Below are 24,988 nucleotides of genomic sequence, written 5' to 3'. Positions count from 1 at the left end.
ACGCTCCTGTGATCCTTACATAAAAGCACAATGCACTGCCCCCTTTCATCTATTTACGATATAAACACAGCCGAGGCCTCCTAGTACCGTGACCATAGTGTGTGTTTATGAATTTACATCTTGAACGCCCCCATTGAGGGAGTCGGCACCTGCCACACATGTGTTACTGACAATAACAACGTGCAAATTGCAGCTCTGACTGCACACACACTGTTCACACACGCACCCGCACTCACACACACACACACGCACACGCACGCACACACACACACACGCACACACACACACACACACACACACACATACACACACACACACATACACGCATACACACACACACGCGCACCACGCACACGCACACACGCACACACACACACGCACACACCCCCCCACACACACACACACACACGACACACACACACACACACACACACACACACCCACCCACCCACCCACACACACACGACACACACACACACACACACACACACACACACCACCCACACACACACGACACACACACACACACACACACGCACACACACGCACACACACACGCACACACACGACACACACGACACACACACACACGCAGTGAGCATTAGCTGACTCAGTGGGTAGACATCATATCATAAATAAGTGAGAGGTTGCATGAGAGGGTGCATGGCGGGGTGTGTGTGTGTGGTGTGTCACGCCTTCGGCCTAGTGAAGAAGTGGCAGGCAGGCGGTGGTGGTGACACACTCCATATTCATTCAGGAGAGAGAGAGAGAGGGGGGGGGGGGGGGGCGTCCAACACGCACAAGTGAATCCTAAAGCACCCTCCACACTCCGCACGCTGAACACTGAACACAAGCCGAGCAGAACAGCAGAGAACTCTAGAACAGCGTGAGAACTCTAGAACAGCAGAGAACTCTAGAACAGCAGAGAACTCTAGAACAGCAGAGAACTCTAGAACAGCGCAGGGCGATGCAGCCAGACAGACTGGGTGACAGAGACTAAAAGGCGACTCTCGCTGTTGCCAGTTTGCATTTGTCTGTTTCTGGTCTGGGTGTCTAGTGCTGCTTGTTTCTATGTACTGCTCTGTACCGTGAGGGCCAGTTGGCTGAGTCACATGGGCGTGTGTGTGTGTATGTGTGTGTGTGTATGTATGTCAGGGCTCCTACACATTTCAAATTTAAGACCTTTTTAGACCTTTTTTAGACCTCTTTGGATATAATTGTAGACCTATTCGTGACACCATATGATAGCTATTTGTCATCCTCAAGGTGATGAAATTAGGGATTTCACTGCCATACAGACAAACAAGTGAAGGATAATTAATATAAAATAAATATGGGTTCCAGCTTGATTAATTTCCGCGTAAATAGATGTGGTCGGACTGATTTCATTGCAGGACAAAGCTAATCTCATTTTAAAGACCTAGCACTTCATTTTTTTAGACCCAATAACTGAAATGTGAAACCTTTTTAGGCCTAATGAGTCGGATTGCTGGATTTTAGACTTTAAGGCTTTTTAAGACCAGCGCGGGAACCCTGGTATGACAGATCCTCTCACTTCTGACTTGCCACTCTGACCCACCTTGCAGTCAAGTGTACCACACACACACACACACACACACACACACACACACACACACAGTGGTTCTGGTGGGGCTGGTGTTGACATTCTTGAGTGAATGCAAACATGTGTTGAAACGAAAGCTATTTTCCACTCTGAGAAAAGCCTGGACAAATATGCAAAGGCTTTAAGAAAACAGCTTTGTGTTACACCTGTCAGTGTGTGTGTGTGTGTGTGTGTGTGTGTGTGTGTGTGTGTGTGTGTGTGTGTGTGTGTGTGTGTGTGCGCGTGTGTGAGTTGTGCTCGTGATCCCAGGTGACTTTGAGCTGTGAAACTCCATTATGGCATTGAATAGCATTTTTGAACGTACTGTAAGTTAATAACATACAAAAGATACAAACCACCTCAGGGTCTGTACCAGTCAGAGCGACTGCTGTTTCCCAGAAAGGCAAAGAAATGAATCTGACTTGATTAGAATGAACTGTAAAACCTTCTACACCTTTCCCAGGGACAGCAGAGCAATAACCACCTCCTGATATCATCCAAAAGCCAGAGAGGGAAGAAAGGGAATCTTGACTGGGAGGCATTTTTGTCAAAGTAGATTTTTTCCCCATAATCTGATCCATTAGGTGTTTATTAATGCCTGTGTGGTGTTATTTTTAAAATGTTGACATTTTGAGTTAGTAATTAATAAAATACAAAGGTTCCATCTCACAAAACATAATGGAATGTAAAAACTTTGACGCTCAATATCTCTGAACTGCCCTAAACGGAGATAGAACCTTATCATTCTAAGCTCACGAGTGGTGCGCACACACACACACGCAGACACAGTGAAAACAGAAAGAAGGAAAAACAACTAGGGGTAGGAGAAAACTATAATTCTGTCCGAAGGGAGAGAGCAGAGAGAGAGAGAGAGAGAGAGAGAGAGAGAGAGAGGCAGAGAGAGAGAGAGAGACGGAGGTGAGAAGGAAACCTGCCTTGCCTTCGTAGCCTTAGGGGGGTCTGTAACACCATCTCTATAACTCCTCTACTTAAAAAAGCGGGGGAGGAGGAGGAAGAATCACAGTGATTCCCACGTGGCGGCTGCAACTCAACTCAAACAACCCCGCTTTTTTTCCCCCCAGAACGGCTTCGAACAGGGACCACCTACTGCTCTGCCATGGGGGGGGGTCTGCATCTACAACAACCCTCCCCGAAAACACAGCAACCACCCCCCCCCCCACCCCTCACAGAGAAAAACCCCTCCAGAGGCGGAGGGTTGAACCTGTTGTCAGGGTCAAGGTTGTTAACTAAAAATACACTCCCTCCCTTCCTCCCGCAGTGTCTTAGAATGCTGGAGGTGTTTGTGTCTGTTGCTCTGATAGCAGAACAAACAACCAAACCCTCACCCCCGCCCCCCCCACATCAAAGGCCCCCGGGAGAGGAAGTGACCCGGGCTTTTGCTCATTACAGCCAATCAGCGGTTTCCTGTGTCGCTGTGACAGCCTCGGCCAGGTCCTGGCCAATCATTTCTGCCCTGGGATAAACATATTGATTGTCCATCTCCATCCGAAAAACACTCTTAACATCATTTCAGCCAACAATCACCGGTCCATTTAGCTCCCTGGATGGGTAGGTCTCTCTCTCAGCTAAAGCCGGGTACACATATATAAGGATTTTCTAAAATCTTAACAGATTTTTTTAACTGAGAGAGATAGACACATGAAGATAAAAAATCATGGATTGAACAGTTTTGATCGTATTGTGAGTGGTGTGCTCCGATATACGACCACAAGCATAACGATCTGTCCTACGACAGTCTGGAGTCTCGTCACCCCCAAGCCTGAAATCTCGCGTGATCAGGGTAGTAGTACCCTGACTGACCTGTAGGAGGCAGCCATGTACGACAGGGGAAATAAAGTGCAGAAGAACGATAAGAAGAAGACGCGTCAGGCAGCTCGCTTCGTGATTGGCTACATTCCGTTCCACGTCACAATCGGACTCGGGTGTTGTCAATTTCGCCCACACACATGACATGTCCCAAGGACACCTCGACAGCCAGGGATCGAACCACCGACCTTGCTATCTTTTGACGCCGGCTCTACCTCCTGAGCCACAGCCGCCCTGTGTTATGTGATGTGATGTGTTATTGCCGTGGTAACTATGGTATCCATACAGTACATGTGTAGGCATCAGCCCACACTGCGACTATGTACTTAACATGTATGTGAATTAGACTTAAGAGTAAATGTTTCACTTTCTCACCCGTTGCTCTCCCGTAAACTCAACACACACACACACACACACACACAAAGGGCATGCGCGCGCCTACACTTATATGGGGGGCGGCAGTGGCTCTGGAGGTAGAGCCGGCGTCTAATGATCGCAAGGTTGGCAGTTCAGTGGTTCGAACACCAGCTAGGCCACATGTCGAGGTGTCCTTGAGCAAGGCACTGGACCCCTAATTACTCCAGGGACGCCCTTGCCTAGAGCATAAAATACCAATACCAAATTCCAACAATTGCTGACAAGTTGGTTGCATGGGAATAAAACAATTATATTATATATACAGACACGCACCCGCATCCTTACCTCTCACAATATGCTAATGTATGCACACCCACACGTTGGCAAAAAAAGATGATAAACTACCCCAGTATATATGCATTCATATGAGAGATATTCATACAGTAATGGATATAATGTGATTAATCATCACAGTCCATGCAGGTGGCATCTTGTATGTAATGTATCATTATTCTAGATACTCCTGACTGGCCCGTGTGGGGGGTTGAGACGGCGCGGCAGCGGTCGCTAGCCTTGCCAGCCCGTCCATCCCTCACACCGGCGGGTGAGTGACAGAGCGCGTTTATCCTCCTCTGTACTTTATCCCTCTAAAACGACAGCCGTCAGAGTGAGTGAAGGGGGTAGGGGGGTAAACGGACGGATGACCAAAGTCCCGAGAGGTATAGTGCCTAAAAATGTCCCATCCATTCACACGCACGCACACACTCACACACGCACGCAACAACCCTCTCCCTCTCTCAGCAACCTTTTTCTCTTCTCATTCGTGTCCAACAGCACAAAAGTACACTTTTTTTCTCCCACTCTCGTCTCCTCGAGATCTCTCCCCTCGACCACAAAACAAGGCAATTCGGATCCTCTCTCTCTCCTCTCTCACGACCGGTGAATCCTACACGTCTTGTAGACTTTACCACCCGGAGAGTGAGGAACAAGATGTCTGAACGGCGGCGAACGGCACGTACTGGCTTTTCTGGGCGCCTAGCGGTTGACACTATTAATATAAATGGTAATAACGTCACACAGACTCAGCCTGGGCGAGGAGATGGAGAAGCGAGGAGCATGAAGCGATGTTTACACGGCATCCACATCCACCTCCAAAGGCTTCTACCCCGCTCTCATCCCCATCCAAGGCTTTTCCTAGCTCTCGACGGGCTGTAATACCCAGAAGACATACATAACGCACGCTACACATACATACATACATACATACATACATACATATGCTACGCAGCTCAACCGTGCTGGAAATCAAACATGTCTTCTTCTTCTGTCACGTTGCATGTCTGTTTTTAGGATTAAGGGAGGGACGTTTTTTTTTTTTTCAAGAGGGAGAGAGGGAGGGAGGGAGGGAGGGAGAGAGGGAGGGAGGGAGAGAGGGAGGGAGGGAGAGAGAGGGAGGGAGAGAGGGAGGGAGGGAAGGAGGGAGGGAGAGAGGGAGGGAGAGAGGGAGGGAGGGAGGGAGAGAGGGAGGGAGGGAGGGAGGGAGGGAGGGAGGGAGAGAGGGAGGGAGGGAGGGAGGGAGGGAGGGAGAGAGGGAGAGAGAGAGGGAGGGAGAGAGGGAGGGAGAGAGGGAAGGAAGTCATCTTTTTTTTCTCACTTGGACTGGTAGTTGTCTGATAGTGGCAGTGTCTACCATGGTCAGCGACTATTTGGGGGAACTGTGAGAGGGTAGAGGAGGGGTAGTGGGCATTGTCTCTTCATACAAGGGCTGCAATATTCATGTGGACAATCTGGCTCAGAAATAAAGAGATGGTGTCCTACTTGTGCTCGACAAGATAAGAAGCCATCCTCCTTTAATAGAGAGAAAACTAAGGAAAGGGATGGAATGATTTGAGGAGCAACAGGATAAACATTGTGAGCTTAGAGTTATAGGGCCCTATTATGCACTTCTTAACTTGCCGTCTTAAGTGTTAATTAAGACGCACCGCCAGGTTAAGACCTACCGCCACCCTTATTATGCGCTTCATACGCACTACTGCTATTATGCAGGTGTCGATAGGCGCCCACACATAAGACGTAAAACTCCCGTGCATATATTGCTCATTGTGGGAGTGTTCATATGTTAATGAAGTGCACTAGGCGCCCCTGCTATTATGCGATCTGACTTTGCTCCTATCGCTAAGAAGTGGTTTGAAAAGTTCTTAAGTTTAGACTTCATGCACGTTTTGAAACACGAGCGCGCCTCCGCGGTTTGCGCATGCATGTGGGCACACATGAACACGCACGTGGCTCCACGGCAAGACGTCAATTACGGTCACAGTATAAATGCTTTATTTCAGAAGGGAGAGGCAGAGAAGCGCGCTGACCTCCTTCTCAGGACTTCCATAATAGCATAGCGCTAATGACTCAACGCAGCCGGTTCTTAAAGGGAATGGCACCTGGCACGCTGATTGGGTTGATTGAGAAGACGCCCAAAACACACCCATGACTAATTCCTTTGCTTAGCGCCGGTTTTAGGCGCCCACTACAGCACGCATAATAGCAAAGTGGCCTTGACCACGCCTCCACGTCTTAAGTTTAGATCTACCGCCTCGTCTTATTGATGAAGTGCATAATAGGGCCCATAAGGTTCTATCTCCGTTTAGGGCAGTTCAGAGATATTGAGCGTCAACGTTGTTACATTCCATTATGTTTTGTGAGATGAAACCTTTGTATTTTATGAATTACTAACTAAAAAATGTCAACATTTTAAAAGTAACACCACACAGGCATTAATAAACACCTAATGGATCAGATTATGTAAAAAAACTCAATTTTGACAAAAATGTAGATAGAACCTTATAATTCTAACGTCACGATTAATGACATTTGAATCTACTGGGCTCCGCAGGTAACGAGAAGACTACAGAGAGTAATGGTATGTGACAGTGACAGAATACAATTTATCGAAGTGATTGTTCTTATTGAGTAGTTTTGAATGATTATCTGAACTAATTTCACATTGAGATCATCTTCTTATATGATATGATATCCTCCATCTTACCCGGTGTGTCCAATAATAAAGAATAAATACAAAAGAAGGAAACTGTCTAACTAAAATGTCTTTATTTAAATCTTCTTCTTCTTCTTCTTCTTCTTCTTGGCTACAAGCCCTGCAGGCTGCACTGTTCTTCTTCTACCTTGAAGTGATTCCTGGGGGGGGGGAAGAGGAAGAACTTCTATTGGCTCTAGTATGGAAGTGAGGAGGGGATGGGAGGATGGGAAGGAGGAGGTTGAGGGTGGAATGGTGTCCCTCCTAAAGAGCACCGAAGCCGGGAAGTGGCTGTGTGATACAGCCCCACGGGAGCTGGGAGATCTGAGGATGAATCACAAGGCTTTGTGGGGGAACAGATGACAGGATGTGCTTCAGTCTGTACCCGAGCAGAAAGGGAAGAACATCAAGGATGTTTTTGATACTGTGTGTCTCACAAGCCAGCGTCTGCTCGCGCTCGGTCTGCTCGTGTCATGGAGGTGGGCGATCCATCATAAAAGATCACGTGTATACTGAAGGTGGTGGAAACCGATGGCGAAAATAAGCTACACCTTTCATCTACCACACAACGATGGCTTTACAAAACAAGTCTAGAACCAGTGTACAATCTGGGATGGTGTTTGGTGTGTGTGTGTGTGTGTATGGAGGCCCCAACACATTATCTGAAATGCATTACATGACAAATGTTCCGATGTTTGCCCCTGCTTTTTCATTTTCGGGGAGTATGACTTTTTCATAAAAAACGAAAGAAAATATTGCTTTTTGCCAAAACAAAAGGAAGCGGAGAGGCTGTGTATCTGCAACAAGATTATTACAAATGGTATCAAGCCCAGTGCAGAACTGGAAAAACAACTACTTGCCCTCTGGGTAGCATTGGGCTTTTTTTTAGAAAAATGGCTGTGTTTTTCAGTGTCGTGGAGGACGGGCTCAGGAAATATAACATTATGTTAGGAATCACACGCCTCCCCGTCCAGGGGAAGGCCAATCATAAATAAAAATAGAGAGAGAGAGAAAAAAGAGGAAGAAAAGAGAAAAGAACGGCATGGCAGTCATCAGTTATCTTTGAAGGTTTAATGGAATGTAGCTGGGGGGAGAGAGAGAGGGAGAGAGAGAGAGGGAGAGAGAGAGAGAGAGGGAGAGAGAGAGAGAGAGAGAGAGAGGGAGAGAGAGAGAGAGAGAGAGAGAGAGAGACAGAGAGAGAGAGAGAGAGAGAGAGAGAGAGAGAGAGAGAGAGAGAGAGAGAGAGAGAGAGGGGGGGGGGGGGGCAGGAGAAATTAAGGAAATAAACAAAAGAAAGAATACCACTATAAATCCGATGATTCTAAATTCACTAACAAAAAACTACACAACTACACAACTACACATACGACATAATTATTTGTATGTTGACATTATTTGTATGTTGCATTAGAAAGGCATCTTTGGACATACCCCTTTTTTCAACAATACATTTCCTTAATTTTGTCCCTCACTGAATCCTTAGCCAGGGACATCTTGTTAAGCTTCCATCCCTTGGCTGACATGGTTTTATTGCCATGTCACTCACTCAAGAGTGCATACGGACAGCTGATGGCATGTTACACACACACACACACACACACACACACACACACACACACACACACACACACTGTTGCCTAGCTACTAAAGCTACAACACCGGTCCCAATCAGGGTTGCCAGATGGGGTGGGTTCCCGCCGAATGGGCTACTTCTGATCACACTGGGCCAGAAAAAAAAGCATCTAGTCGGTTGGGCTGGGTTAATAGCATTTAGGTGCCATCAAAATGTCAGTGCCTGAAAGTTACAAAATGCCTGAAGTTGAACACACACCCTAGTAGCTACATATGGACACACATTTTCTTTGTCTGTGTCCCTGCATACGGACCTTGTGCGTGTGTGTGGGTGAGAGAGAGAGAGAGAGAGAGAGAGAGAGAGAGAGAGAGAGAGAGAGAGAGAGAGAGAGAGAGAGAGAGAGAGAGCGAGGTTCCTTTTCTAACACCTATTTTTATCATTATTAATTAAGTCAGATTCAGGTATTTATTGTGCTCACGTATCTGACTTTCATACGTGCCTATTTTGTGTGCCGTGTATTATTTCATGTACATATACCGATGTAAGACACATTACAACTTATTATTCTCTCTATTAGTCTCTGTTTATTATAATTTTTCACTTAACTCATCATAAGCGACTTATGTATTCGATTCCAATTTAGAACCTAAAAGTGTCTCTGAACTAAGCAGCCGTAGCCAAGTAACAAACTGTAGCGAACGGGACTGGGAGATTAACTCGCCACATGCGGGTCACGAACCCCGATCCCCCGCATACCAACCGGCCGTGCTAACCACAACCCCAAGAGAGTTAACCCCCCTGGGGGAGCTGCTAACAGGCGTAATACAGGTTGGTTACACTACGATGACTCATGGATAGATAATCCACTTATTGTGTTTGTTGCAAGTCGCTTAGGATAAAGGTGGCGTCTGCTAACTGCCAACAATGTAAATGACTCAATTTCCCAGTATACATTGCAAGTTACACATGTGCATTAGTGACATAGATACATGACATGTTGTAGAGCCGGAATGGCTTACTATGGTTGTTGAATGCCGAATACCACTACTGCATTTTGGTAATAACCTACGCCAGTTTGTTGTCCAGTGGATGGATGAACATCACACATGGCGTGGCCTGCTTGCTAATCTATGGTTCATCGGTTTTTGGCTGTTTTTTGGTTCGAGGTTTTTAGACTGTGGTTAGGCTGGAAATGGTCAATCCCACCTGACAACCCTGGTCACAATGAAGAACAGTATGTTGTTGCTAGGACCTGGGAGGGTCCACAACAACACAGCTAACAGAAGTGGAAGTGTAGGCATTCCGGCAAGGTTAAGCTAACTTCACTAACGAGCATATATATCCACGAGCACTGGAAACAGAGCCGACACAACCATCATTATCTGCTGTATGTGGATGTTAGCATTAGCCAGACCTCCATCCTTAGAGGCTCGTATTCCACCTATAAAGCCTAACAGTGATGCAGAGCCAGGGAAACAAAACAGAACAACACTAACTGAAGTACCATCCTAGAATGGATAACTAGATCACTACAAGTCTACTTTCTCAAGACTGAGCTGTAGAAATAGAAGATGAAAGGTACAAAAGACGTTTTTTAAGTGACGGGTTTTTACAAAAAAACGGGTTTACAAAAAAAAAAAGATTGGAAATAAACGCCATGTCCCAAAGCTTTTGTACAAAACATCACAACAACGCATAAATAACAAAGCACACTTGCACATACTGAACCACAAACAAACACACAACTACTTGTGTAAATATCTGAAATTCCTGCACGGTATTATGCCTGTTTATCAGATCGATTGGCACAGGACGGCACTTTCTATTTTCCTTTGCCTCACTGCAAAGGTTGACGGGAAATAAAATTCCATTCATCAATGACATCTCTTATCTGCGATACCTGCGGTAGTGTGTGTGTGTGTGTGTGTGTGTCTGTGTGCGTGTCTGTGTGTGTGTGCGTGTGTGTCTGTGTGTGCGTGTGTGTCTGTGTGTGTGTGTGTGTGCGTGTGTGTGTGTGCGTGTGTGTGTGTGTCGGTGTGCAAGTGTGTGCACCTGCATGCGTGCAAAAGAGAGAGACACCAGAGGCAATATGTATAAGTGTGTCTGTGTGTGTGTGTGTGTGTGTGTGTGTGTGTCTGTGTGTGCGGGCGTGTGCGTGTGCAAACCTTTCTCGCTCCACGCCGCCTTTCTCACCCCCCCACCGTGTGTTAATTTACTGTGCCTCTCTTATCTAAGCAGGTGGGTAAAGGCTAGCGCTAGCCGAGCGGCTTCCACACTCATCCCTTCATCCCTCCATCCCTCCCGTCTCTCGTTTATCATGTCCAGCCTTAGCGGAGGTGGAGGAGGAGGAGGAGGGAGAAGAAGCTTGGCCAGGATAGGATGGACAGAATAGATAGCTTATCACCTCAGTGTGAGAGGAGGGGAGTCACCGCAGCCAATCACAGGCGGGGAAACGGGCAGACGACACTGGAACGTCGTAGACTGAAGACCTCCATCTCTTCAGGTTACACCTTAACTGCTCCTCCTGAGACATTTACTGCCCCCCAGCACTGCGTCTCCTGAGACATCTACTGCCCCCCAGCACTGAGTCTCCTGGAGACACCCGCTTTTCCCCTCTACTGTGTCCCCTAAAAACTTCTATTGCCCCCACCTTGTACTGTTTCTCTGTTTCTCCAGTGTCTAAATAAAATGTTAAAGAAACAAGAAAAAAAACAACAACCTAGGTTTAGAAGAAGGTGATAGAAGAAGGTTTTTCCTTCTATCAATGGCCCCGGGCCTGAGCTGGATTACTCTTCCTGCTACGACTGGTGGATTGATGATTCACTTGCTTAGTCAAATGTATTGATTGTAAGTCGCTTTGGAATAAGGCGTCTGCTAAATGGCAAAAATGTAAATGTAAATGTAAAATTAACACACCTTCACCACACTGGAACGTGTGAGTAGCGGTGTGAGATTCCCAGAGGTTATGTCTCCTGAGTGGACCGGAATAATGACCTGTGTGGTCTTTTACATTTTTGGCATTTAGCAGACGCCTTATTCCAAAGCGACTTACAATCAATACATTTGAATACTAAGCAAGTGAATCATCAATCCACCAGTCGAAGCAGGAAGAGTAATCCAGCTCAGGCCCGGGGCCATTGATAGAAGGAAAAACCTTCTTCTATCACCTTCTTCTAAACCTAGGGTTCTTTTTTTATTTTTATTTTTTATTTAGACACTGGAGAAACAGTACAAGGGGGTCAATCTATGTTTTTAGGGACACAATAGAGGGGAAAAGCGGGCGTCTTCAGGAGACCCAGTGCTGGGGGGCAGTAGATGTCTCAGGAGGAGCAGTTAAGGTGTAACCCGAAGAGATCTGATCCCAAATGTTATGTTTTGATAGGATTGTCATACTGTATTTGTCTGACTGTAAACGACTGTGCTTTCTTGACTGTGGCTTTCCTTGAAAGATAACAGCAGTGATCTAATGTGAGGTTTTATGATCATTTAGCTCCGTTTCCAAGAATCCCAGATTAACCACGGACAAATTAATTCGCTAGATACATTTCCGATCAAAACGTAATTTGTCGATCCCTGTTGCGATTGTGTCGAAGCCACTCAAACCTCTACAGCATTCCCTCTAGTGATCCTGCACAGACAGACATTGATGAAGTTAAGGCTTCATACAATCAAATCATGACAGCAGTCCCAACCTAATCCTGTCCGTAACTCATTTACCACTTGTTGTTGTTTTCCGGAATCTTCTCTAAGATTCGGGGGGGCGGAGCTACGCAAATCGAATCAGATGAGCAGTCGTTTAGCGTCGCGCGAGATACGACGATTTCGTATGAGTGCCGCAGCGGACACCAATCGGAAAACAACGTGGAATCATACAGTATATGAATGTGACTATGTAGGAGACCTATACACCATGCGTGAGTTTAGAATGATAAGGTTCTATCTCCGTTTAGAATGATAAGGTTCTATCTCCGTTTAGAATGATAAGGTTCTATCTCCGTTTAGAATGATAAGGTTCTATCTCCGTTTAGAATGAAAAGGTTCTATCTCCGTTTAGGGCAGTTCAGAGATATTGAGCGTCAACGTTTTTACATTACATTATGTCTTATGAGATGGAACCGTTGTATTTTATTAATTACTAACTAAAACATTTCAACTTAATGTCAACATTTTAAAAATAACACCACACAGGCATTAATAAACACCTAACGGATCAGATTATGTAAAAAACCAAAATTGACCAAAAATGGAGGTAGAACCTTGTCATTTTAACGTCACTCATAGCTGATGTATGCAGACGGGAGTCAGTGCTTTGTGGCTGCGTGGCGCGTGGCTGTGCCTGGCATATTAACCGCCATATTACAGTTAAAACAGCAGGTAGTCGAGCTCAGCGGGGCCCTGTTTAATCATGCCATTCAAGAGGCGGCTTATTAGGCAACACTTACTAAATGGCGAGGCTTGTAAATCATACATCATTCATCAAGAGGACTTAAAGAAAATGAGAGCGCTATTTTGCGGCCAGACCTCCTCTGTGATGACAGCAGCATGCGGCACTCATGAGTATTCACAGGAGCGCGGGAGGGCGCAGACCGAGCAACGACCGACGGCGACGAGGGCCAGAGTGGGTTTGTGACAGTCATCCAAGGGGACAGGCGGGGTCCTGTGGACACCCGGCCAAAAGCTACGGGCCGCATGCTGTCACTGGGCGAGTCTGGTACCCTGCTAGCATCTGTGCTCCTCCGAGGTTACAATCAATATAACCGTTTGGTTCTTGATCGTTTGTGAAATTTTGGAACAGACGCCTACAGGGTGCCTGGCTATGCATATGAAACACACAGTATTTATCTCAAGCTGTGGTTGTTTTTCTGTCTTTCTGTCTCTCTGTCTTCCTTGCTTGCTTTCGTTCTTTCTTAGTCATTCTGTTATTATCCTTCCTTCACTTTCAGCCTCTCTGTCCGTCCAACGGTGGACACATTCATTACTCCCCCCGAATCGGAGAGGGAACCGACCCAAACATCCACACACAGGCATGCGATAATGCTGTTTTGTTCCTGTCTGTGTGTAACCTCTCTTAAGAGGTCAGGGCTTACATGCCTGGATACAGCGCAGATTATCTCCCATGCCATTGAATGGAGCTCAAAAAAGAGAACCAAACAAAAAAACTGGGCTCTTGAGCCCCTCACAGGACCACACACAGCCTCACAAAGAGCCCCTCGCTCTCTCACCCACACAATCCCGCTTGGAGCGTCTAGAATCCCTGCTTTCCTTGTCAATTTTCCTTGACATCGTTACTAAAAGTCTCTGAGGGAGGTCAAAGAAAAGTTACAAAGAAAGAAAGAACGAAAGAAAGCAGCCTTTTCCGTACAATCCGAACACAATCACACACTACAGGACTTAACCTGCTCCGCGAGAGTCAGAAACGGAGGAAGAGAATGAGGAGAAGGAGGGAGAAAGAAAGATGAGGAGGAGGAGGAGGCGTGATCATCACAAATGCATATAATCATCCACAGGCACTTCTGTCGCAGACCAAACCTTATGTCAATTAGACGTTGGTCGTCTCAATTATAAAGGTTGAAGGGGGAGTTCTCCCTAAAGGGGTTCTCCCTATAATTACAGCCTTAACTAACTAGCTAACTGCCATTTCTGTGACGGCAATCAAAGACCACTATGGGGTTGTTGATTGGACAATAATGAGGATCAGAATAGAGGGCGAGAAGTGAGGAAGTAGGTACTGTAGATGAAGACAATGTATGATTAACCAAATCAACTAAAGCCTCAACCTTTGTCCATCAAACCTTCCACACCTGATCTAAGACAATGCGCAATGTAACCAGATGTACAGTAGACGCTTCTGTGAGGCTGTTGGGGGAACCACAGACATTGAGTTCAGGTTCAGTTCAAAGGGGGAAATAATAATAATAATAATAATAATAATAATAATAATAATAATAATAACTTTATTTGTATAGCGCTTTTCCTGCAAACGTTGCAGCTCAAAGTGATTTAATCATTATATAATCTTACTTTTATTTAATTATTTAGTCATTTAAAGGCAATATTAAAGAGATGGGTTTTTAGTCTTGACTTGAACATATGTGCTGAGGTTGCATCCCTAATGTAAACTAGCAGTGCGTTCCACAATCTGGGTGCATAAAATGAGAATGCAGCCTCACCAAATCTCTTCTTTTGTACATGTGGTACACAGAGAAAACCAGCGTCAGAAGACCTGAGAGCTCTATTGGGCTGATATGCTAGTAAAAGCTCTTTCAAATATTCTGAGAGCTTTATAAACAAGCAGAAGGATCTTGAAATCTATTCTGAACCTAACAGGAAGCCAGTGAACAGTAGAGTTTCTAAAATAGGAGTTATATGAGCTCGTCTGCTTGTTTTGGTTAAAACTCTCACTGTTGGATTTTGGACTAATTGCAGCTGGCTAATAGCTTTCTTCGGAAGACCAGAAAGGAGACTGTTACAATAGTCCAAACGTGTAATAACAAAAGCATGCATTAACACTTCTGCATCAGCTTGCCGGAGAAAATGTCTAACTTTTGCAATATTCCGTAGATGATAAAAAGCATTTCTAGTGATAGATTTGATGTGAGGCTTAAAGCTTTAGTCAGAATCTATAATCACACCTAGATTCTTAGCTTTGTGTTTGCAGGTTGAAAGCAAGGTTGCCATGGTATTCAACAATGGGAGATGTCTCAAATGAGAGATTCAACACTGAACTATTTTACTGGGCCCATTATGTCTAAGTAACGGCACTGAGAAACCACTCAGGGTCTTTAGCTGTTCGTTCCTGACGAAACCTCTTGTCTCTTGCAATCTCTCTTCATAAAGGAATCGCCTGAAACATCTGAACAGGATGGACCATAACCCACGAGGCCGCAGTCTACTGCAGACAGATGTACCAACGTGGCCAGTACCGTTGACCAGTGGATCCCACTGCAATGTAATAATAATAATAATAATAATAATAACTTTAATTTCTATAGCGCCTTTCAAAAAACCCAAGGACGCTTTACAATTCCAAGGGAAATGATCAGACAGACAAAACAGAAAACAAACAAAGCAAAACTGAAACATTGACTATGTAATGACAGAGACGCCGTTCCCATGCTTTTATTTCAAACATGAAATTTGACATTGAGAAATAACATCTGCTGTTATTCACTCATGTGTGACGCTGACCATGAACACGGCTCTTCTCCTGGTGAAAGAAAACGCAGAGAGGTGGCTGCCCCTAACATTCCTATAAGAGTTCACCTTGAACCTTCAACACAGGTAATGTCATCTGCTGGAGAGCTATGACTCACACACACACGGACACACTCCACCACTGACATTATTTAATTACCTCCTAGACACTAATTCCCTCTCTTGACTGTGTTAATGGTGAGCATTCGCCGCAATGTGTGTGTGTGCTCGCTTGCTCTCTTGCTCTCTCTCTCTCTCTCTCTCTCTCTCTCTCTCTCTCTCTCTCTCTCTCTCTCAAGCTGGACTATCAAAGGTGAACTTTTCTTACACTGACATCATGAGAAAAAAACAACACAGTAGCTTCACATCAACATAATGTGATGCATGGCTGGGTAAGAGTGACATTTGCTATACAAGAGAGAGATACACGCACACACACACACACACACACCCACGGCCAGTGTGTTGGGAGATATCATGACATTTTAACACGCATACACACACACGTGCACGTATATACACACACACACACACACACACACACACACACACACACACACACACACACACACACACCCCTCACACACACACCCACGGCCAGCCAGTGTGTTGGGAGATATCATGACATTTTAACTGGATCCTAAAACGGCACCATGTTGTGCCAGATGGACATCCATAAAGATAAATCACGCTTCAGGACTGTGATCCAGCCGTCACTCCCCCCCCTCCTCCCCCCCTCCCCCCCCTGTTCATTACCCTCCGGAGGCCTGGCCTCCCCGTAATGGCCTGTCTGATCGATACGGGACCACCCTCCATCCCTCCATCCCACTCTACTTCCACTCCTCTTCGTCTTTCTGCAGTCTCACTGCTCTCCTCTGTCTTGTCACCTGACTTCACTGTCACGTCATCTTCCCTGTCTCTCTGTTCTATCTCTCTGTTCTCTATCTCTCTCCTTCTTTTTCTCCCCTTCAACCTTTCTTTTCTCCCCAGAGTCTGTTTACTTCCCCCCTCCCCCCACACCCACCCACACACCCGTAGTAGTGTAGACCCTTCAGCATTATTATTATTATTATTATTATTATTATTATTATTATTATTATTATTATTATTATTGCCATATTGGACCCCTCTCATCTCATCATATGCCCTCTCAGGTGAGGGTACACTAACTCCTCCCCCTCCCAGGTGTGGGTACACTAACTCCTCCCTCTCCCAGGTGTGGGTACACTAACTCCTCCCTCTCCCAGGTGTGGGTACACTAACTCCTCCCTCTCCCAGGTGAGGGTGGGTACAGTAACTCCATGATGGTATATGACGCTATAGTCAGTCCCAATGGTCCAAAATTCAAGTGCTTCGTAACACAGACGGGGTGAATTTTATGAATGAAAGTGAAAGTTCTGTCACAAAACGCCGTTACGTATCCTCACATCCTTTTAAGTGGGTATATGGAAATCCTTGGCCTTTCCTAGTGGGTATACGGCGTAGTCCTGCGTATCACCTAGACTACACCACTGACTCTCACCTCCACAGGAAACCTCCGGCCGTTGACGCTGTGTTCGGACCCCTCCGAGCCGTTGCTCTGGCCCCAGTGGAACTCCACCTTCTCAGCCTTAAACCTCCCGGGCAGGCCGGCGCCCCGCACAAAGTAGTCGTCCTTCAGCATGATGGCCACTGTGAGGTACGGAGAGAGAAGGAGAGAAAGAGAGAGAGTTCACTAACAGTTCATATCCATATCCTGTAACATCGACTACGTAAACAAGATGAAGAAGCATAATAGAATAAGGCAACAAAATATGTGTTTACCGTTTCAAACTAGTTAAGTCTAGTGAGTCACACTCACACACACACACACACACACACGCACACACACGCACACACACACACACACACACACACACACACACACACACACACGCACACACACACACACACACACACACACACACACACACACACACACACATGCACAAACTGCTCCCAGAACAATGCGGTTTGAATGGCAGTACTCAAGAGCCTCTCTCAGTACAGTTATACAATACACAAAGCTTTCTCTTTGCACGCACGCACGCACACACACACACACACGCGCACACACACACACACACACACACACACACACACACACACACACACGCACACACACACACGCACACACACACAGCGGAAAAAACACTCAGGATGAAACCTCTGTTTAGCCTAGAAAAAGGAAGAAAAAGGACATGCGTTTGAGGACATTCGTTCTGCAGGCAGCTTAACTATTTAACTATTTTGTTTTCTTTGGGGAGATGTGCTGAATATTACACACGGTCCCTTTAGAAGGTCTGTGTCGGCCTCAAAGACAAGGGCTCAAACGAAGGGCTAATTTGCATGGCAAAAGCTATCTCCTATCTCCTAAACTTATTGCAAATTGCCTTCGCAAGTCTTTTGTTATTTCATCACAGCCTCGTTGAGGTAAAGTGAGGAATTGATAGAGGGGGGGGGGGGGGGGGGGGGCTAATTTCCTGATTCACAAATTTGGCTCTGAAAAGGACCTGCGTTTAATTAAGCATTGTGACCTTAAATAAGTGCTCCCATTGTCAAGCAGATTTCTTACTCTGATTGAATTTTCCGAATCGTTCCTATTCCACCTTTCACTGGAGATTTCTGTCCCATTTAGAACGACCACTCAAGCACAGTGAGTGGCCTGGTTTGTCATACCCGTCACTTCTGCAAAAATGTCCAACACGAGAAATATTACGTGAAATACAGTACAGAGTACACCCAATGTACTCAGCACGACTCACTGACAGAGGTGGTCTGACATTTCTGAAGTTGGAGACATTTCGTGAGCTTAGAATGATAAGGTTCTATCTCCGTTTAGGGCAGTTCAGAGATATTGAGTGTCAACGTTTTTACATTCCATTATGTTTTGTGAGATGGAACCTTTGAATTTTATGAATTATTAACTAAAAAATGTCAACATTTTAAAAATAACACCACACAGGCATTAATAAACACCTAATGGATCAGATTATGTAAAAAAACTCAATTTTGACAAAAATGGAGATAGAACCTTATAATTCTAACGTCACGAGTTGGAGACATTGCCCAATTCAATTGCCAAGTTCAAGTGATTCCTTGGAGTTATTGTTAGCTCCTTTTCTACTTTATTTCACGTGAATAGCGACATTTGAGACGCTAGGAGGACGTATCGCTCTGCTTCACAACGTTGTCGACACACCAACTGAAGTCCTTCAGAAAAACAGGGGTTTAAGATTACATTACATTCATCCTGTCTTAAGCCCTTTTTTTGGCTGAAAACCTTGAGACCCTGAAATCGCTATGTTAGAACGGCAGGGTCCATCTGAATAGATCTGGGGGAATAAACAAAACAAAACACAGTCCGCTGTCCCTGCTAGGGTAGAATACAGCTAAGCCCCGGCCTCAACTGTCGCGGCTAGCGACATCATAGCCTACATTAGCATTCAGAGGACGACAGGGAAATAACACATTTCTTGCTCGCTTTTTTCATCATTTGTTTTCGCCTTTTGTTGATTACCAGTCCTAATCCGGCGTGTGCGTGAAAAGTTAGGCCTTGGGAGTTTCATTAGCGAGTCACGCACAGTGTTCGGGGCTAGTTTCTAAGAGGCGAGCCGGAATTAGATGTTAAGCCAGAAAGACCTTGGATGGCAGGGGTGTGAAAACAGGGGGCTGGCGTGGAAAATAAAGCCCCTGATCAATGCAAATATTTCTTCAAGGCTTTCCCAGCCCTCATGAATTTCTTAAAAGGTTTATTTGATATGATTCGGAGAAGAAGCTATCCCCCTTCTTCACCCCCCTCCCCTCCTCCCCCTTATCCCTCTCTCCATCCTCCATCCCTCTCTCTCTGCCCACACATCAAACCTTCCCTTCTGGCCTTCTTCTCCTGCGGCTGTGAGACATTTCGGACGGCTACCTGCTTCAAGGTGAAGGGGTCGGTCGAGTTCAGGTGAAGCTGTCATCTTCATGGGAGGCTGGCCGACTTTGAAAAATTGATTACGGCGTCGGCATTCCATTATGCAGAGCTGCTTTACCCCCTCCCTTATGGTTTACCGCACCGGCACGTCACGGCTTCCTTCAGGTGATTATTTCACAGATAAAACGCTCAGCTGTCGTGTATAAATAGTGGTGGATGTTTATAAATAATGCATGGCACAACAAGAGGTACATTTGTCTTGTTAGGCATGCATTATGTAGCGAGGGGCGCTCGCTAGGTAGGTGCGACGCTGGGCGGCTCTACTTCGTTCCGCAGCTGTTGTTTGTCTTGGTGCTTTATTTTCGGCTCTGCGGGCTTTGCGACCGCTGGGCTAAATGGGCGCCTCCGCCATACACTGATTCTACCCCCCCCCCCCCCTCACACCTCTACTCCCCAGCCCCCCCCATCCCCACCCATGCCTCAGCGGTGCCCCCATCCTTTAACACACACAGAGGCCTTGGGGGGAGGTGGCTGTGGCCATCAGTGTCCCAGGGATCACTCTGTGGGGATCAGGGACGGGCATTTTTCATCCTGAGTGAAGCTGACGAAGCTCTCGCTCTCTCTCTCTCTCTCTCTCTTCTCCTCCCCCCCCCCGCCCCCCCCCCCCCGTCGCCCGCTCCAAGGACAGTGATCGAGCACACTACTCTGAGACAACCACTCCGTTCTCCCCTGGGAGAATACACACAATACTAGTATGTTCCCCCCTTTTCGGCAGGATAAAGCCAACACTCTGCCGTTACAGACAGACGACCTCCACCTGTACACGACATCCATTCTTCACAAGATGTCCCTCCACCAGAGAGAGAGAGAGAGCCATGCGGATGGGGCATTCACCATGGAATTCACGCTTAGAGAGATAGACGGACTGGGAATGGCATTGGCACTACCGTTAACCGTTAACGTTGATGAGAATATGGCTATAGCTTTATGGGCTATTCCCACTATGGGCTATAATATTCCATCTACAATTTCATCATGGGATAGATAGGACAGTTTTGGGAGGAACACTTAAGGTGACTAAGCGATGGATTACAGAGAGGTACAAGGCTCTGTCCGTCATTTCCAAAGGCGATACGTTTCCTTGCATAGGGAAAGGGGTCCTTTCCTTTCGGACCATTTGGAAGAGATAATAATAATAATAATATGAGACCACAATACGCAATACGGCGGTAAAGTGTACCAGAGCTCACGTCTCGATATTCCAAACAATTACTTATAGAAACAGAAGATGAAACTGAAACTACAGACAGTGAGAGAGGTTGTAATAATATAGCTGGCATTGTTGTGGCGGCTGCCAATACTAACAGTAGTCACCTGTGGCCCTCTCTCTTCCCCACACATTTAAACTCCATTTGTAGGCAGAGAAAGAAGAACCATCCATCTTTGTGACACATAGAAATTGTGAAAAATACCTGTCGTGGACAGGATAAATCCATGGGATGTTACAGAATATGAGCTGAATGCAGATGTCCCAGAAGCATCACATGACTGTGGAAACCTGCTCCTATCATCCGTCTTTATATTCCCGACTGCACTACGACTGTTAGAAAAGGCATCGGATGTAATTCAATGTTGTGTGTGGTTTTAGGTACAGTACCGTATGTCAGACCGTATGTCATACAAACACTGTACTGTAGTGGAAAAATGCATACAGATACTATATCCACTCCAGACCAAAGATACTACTCACCTATATGCAGAGACATATGAGTTGTTATTATGGAATTTAACACTAGAAGAGCTGTGAGGGGTCACGGTGACCCGTGTGAGTAAAAACTAATTCTATCTTTGCACTCTATCAAATTTCAGGACCCTCCTTTCATGACTTGTCCTAGATATGTGCGTTCTACCACCCAGCATCCTTACATTTTCTAAATCACTTCAGGATAAGCTAGTATAAAGCTGTTTTGCAGTTTTTCTGTGTAGGAGGAGGCAGACTAAAAAAAAGAAGCGCCCTCTAGTGATCTCTTTGTGTAAATAGCAGATTTACATTCTAAAAAGGGGGTCTATTTGACCCCCAAGGCGGCGGCTCTACTAGTAGGTCAAATAGGCACGGCTGTTGTAGTGTTAAAGCAGTTGCGACGGATAGTGAGCCTCACCTGTTTTCCCGGTGTTCTTCATGGAGGTCTTGTTGGAGGACTCGGCCTCGAAGCCGTTCAGCGTGAGCTCCTGGTACTCCGTCGACACTTTGGTGTCCTGGTCGACGACGTTGATGGGAGACTGGTTTCTCTCTCTGCATTCTGGGTATGCTGATGACCAGCCCTCTTCTGGTCCGTACGTACCTAAATAAGTTGAGGGAAAAAAAACAAAACACATCAATCTTTCGTCCGATATGACGAGGCATAAAGACCGTTTTGGCTAACCGACATGCCAAGCAATTTGTTGTTCACTGACGACAATGTGTCACAACTGGAATACTAGTGTCATTATTTCTTGCGTAAAGACTTTTGTGATGGCTCAAGCCCAATGCACACGGCGTGCGATTTTGTCGCACGACAACATTCGATTCTCAATTCACACCACCGAAGTGAGTGGGTGTGAATGGAGAATCGAATGTTGTCGTGCGACAAAATCGCATCGCACGCCGTGTGCATTGTCTCATTCAAAACAATGGAATCGAATTCAGCGGTGCGACAAAATCGGGGCCGTGTGCATTGGCCTTCACACTTCCACATTTTCTTCCGCACATTTTGTTTGTTTGTGCCGTTGACCAGCATTTCACCCTCCCCTCCCAGACGTGAGTGAATGCAGTTGTAGCCTGGCTGTGCTAGTTGTAGCTGACTGGGAACTCCGTACACATCCTCCTCAGACAGGAACGAGTGAGGGCAGGTTTATGCAAAGATTACATCACAGACTCTCTGCTGCCAGGCACAGCCCGAGGCCAGACCAGCAGTCTTACTGTGACACCAGGGAGTCAGGAAGAGGTAGGTAGGAAGAAGAGAGGAGAGAGAGAGAGAGAGAGAGAGGGGGGGGGAGAGCGAGAGAGAGAGAGATAGAGAGAGGGGGGGGAGAGAGAGAGAGAAAGAGGGGGGGAGAGAGAGAGAGAGATAGAGAGAGAGGTAGGTAGGGAAAAAAATATATAGAGAGAGAGACAGAGAGAGGGGGGGAGAGAGAGAGAGAGAGTGAGAGAGAGAGAGAGAGAGCGAGAGCGAGAGAGAGAGAGAGAGAGAGAGAGAGAGAGGAAGAGGTAGGTAGGGGAGAAAAAAATAGAGAGAGAGAGACAGAGAGAGGGGGGGAGAGAGACAGAGAGAGAGAGAGAGCAAGAGAGAGAGAGAGAGAGGAAGAGGTAGGAAAAAAAAACAGAGAGAGAGGGGAGGGGGAGAGAGGGGATGAGAGGAGGTCAATACCATGGCAACAGTGAACGATGGACACTCTCCTGTCACTCTCACTCTCATGGTCCACACATGTGAGCAGAGCAGAGCAAAGAGAGTGTCCTCAGTGGGAGAGGTCAACACTCTCTCAGTTCTAGAGAAGCACCACAGCACACAGCGGTCCACACTCCACACTACTACTACTGGGACTCAAGTCAAGCAATCCTTTATCATCCAATGAAGAGAAAGAGTGATCTGTACCCTGCACATAACAATTCATGCAAATACATTCAACAAAACGTGAGCTTAGAATGATGAAGTTCTATCTCCGTTTAGAATGATAAGGTTCTATCTCCGTTTAGGGCAGTTCAGAGATATTGAGCGTCAACGTTTTTACATTCCATTATGTTTTGTGAGATGGAACCTTTGTATTTTATTAATTACTGACACAAAACAAGTCAACATTTTAAAAATAACACCACACAGGCATTAATAAACACCTAATGGATCAGATTATGTAAAAAAACTCAATTTCGACCAAAAATGGAGATAGAACCATATAATTCTAACGTCACGAAAAGCCGATTCCTTACTGCCGTCGGAATCCAATGAACTGACTGTGGGTGGGGTGGGTGAACATCTCAAAAGAAAAACTAAAAACATATCCCACTACCAATGCATCCTAACCTTGAATCCCATCGACTTTTCTCCTATAGTATATCCAACACTGTCTGAACCTCCTGTCCATGGTGGGAGGGGCGAGGGAGGGACTCACTCCCAATATCTCTCTCTCTCTCCACTATCACTTTCCCTACTATCTACAGCACAAAGTGCACCCCTTAATTGAAAGCAATATTCGGGCTCCCGGGTCTTAAAATGAATTTGTCTATGATTACCCATGCCCTGCGTGCGTCCGGAGAGGTTGGTAATGTCTATTTCATTGAATTAGGAAGCGCCTCTCCCCCCCCCCCCCCATGCCTTGCCTTGGGGTGGGTATTGATTGGAGAGGTCTGGATTTCATATAGGAGAGAGAACGCAGGGCGGCTATGGATCCAGCCAGCCGTGTCTGGACCCAGAATGCAGTGGGGGCGGCGGCGGTGTGAAGCGATTAGTCATTGCTTTAATGCAGCTAATGTGTGCAGAGCGCTGCGCTGCGGTACTGGGAGGAGGGAGGGAGGGGTAACGCAAGCAGAGGGACCACCTTTACTTGAATGAAAAACCAATAACACGGAACACACCTGGCCGGGCTATGAGGTAATGGAGATGGCTGTGGTAGATAATATCGGACTATATATCTTTCTTTCATCTCAGATTCTTGAACCTTGCAATCCCCTTATTTAGAATGTTGACCATATCTTGTCAAATCAAATAACAGGCCTATCGACCGTAGCCATTTCTGTAAGTAAGTAAGTAAAGCTTTATTTATATAGCGCCTTTCGTACATGAAATGCAACTCAAAGCGCTTATATTTAACCAATGTTAACCAATATTGGCCTTAATGAAAATGTTGGACCAACATTATCTAGGCAAACATTATCTGGAAAAATATGGGACCAATTTAGGCTAAGCCTCCCATTTTTTAACAAAAAATATGTTTTTGAGTCTCCCGTAGGCCATAGGTCTAACGATGCTGAAGCCATGCCTCTACAGCGGAGAGTTAGTGAGTGTCAGTGAGCTCACACAGTAATAAATGAGGAAGGCTCGCAGGCGTTTGTGTCTCTCCTTCATTGTCCCCTTGTGCATTCCACCTGCCCTCTCCCGGGGCGGGGAGGAGAGGAACTAAAAGCAGCAGGCCACCAGGTGTCACATCAACATTTCTTCCCCCTCTGACCCCGCGCTTCCCACAGATCGATACCTCGCAATGTCTCATTTTCTCACCTTTAGAGCGACAGAGTATCACCCCCTCCCTACAGAGTATCACCCCCTCCCTACAGAGTATCACCCCCTCCCTACGAGTGGGGCGCCGACAGCGATACCTCACTCCCGATACCTCACTCCTGATACCTCACTCCTGATACCTCACTCCTGAGCTATGAACAGGTAGACAGGTCGTGAGTTTAGAATGATAAGGTTCTATCTCCGTTTAGGGCAGTTCAGAGAT

The 24,988-nt window shown here is 46.1% G+C and overlaps 1 protein-coding gene across 1 annotated transcript in view; it reads right to left on the bottom strand.

Annotated features, from left to right (window-relative positions):
* The window catches only part of ptprga (protein tyrosine phosphatase receptor type Ga), a gene marked incomplete at both ends in the record, with an annotated part of 174,891 nt that overhangs the window by 54,111 nt on the left and 95,792 nt on the right, over positions 1-24,988 (bottom strand). Inside the window, 2 exons of the mRNA XM_080545768.1 lie at positions 17,105-17,253; positions 21,676-21,858. Of these exons, the coding sequence (XP_080401894.1) occupies positions 17,105-17,253; positions 21,676-21,858 (332 nt within the window). The remainder of the gene's footprint in view (positions 1-17,104; positions 17,254-21,675; positions 21,859-24,988) is intronic.

Source organism: Nansenia antarctica (genome assembly GCF_963989245.1).
Source record: "Nansenia antarctica genome assembly, chromosome: 15".
NCBI classification, from domain to species: domain Eukaryota; kingdom Metazoa; phylum Chordata; class Actinopteri; order Argentiniformes; family Microstomatidae; genus Nansenia; species Nansenia antarctica.
This window is presented reverse-complemented; position numbering and strand designations above follow the sequence as displayed.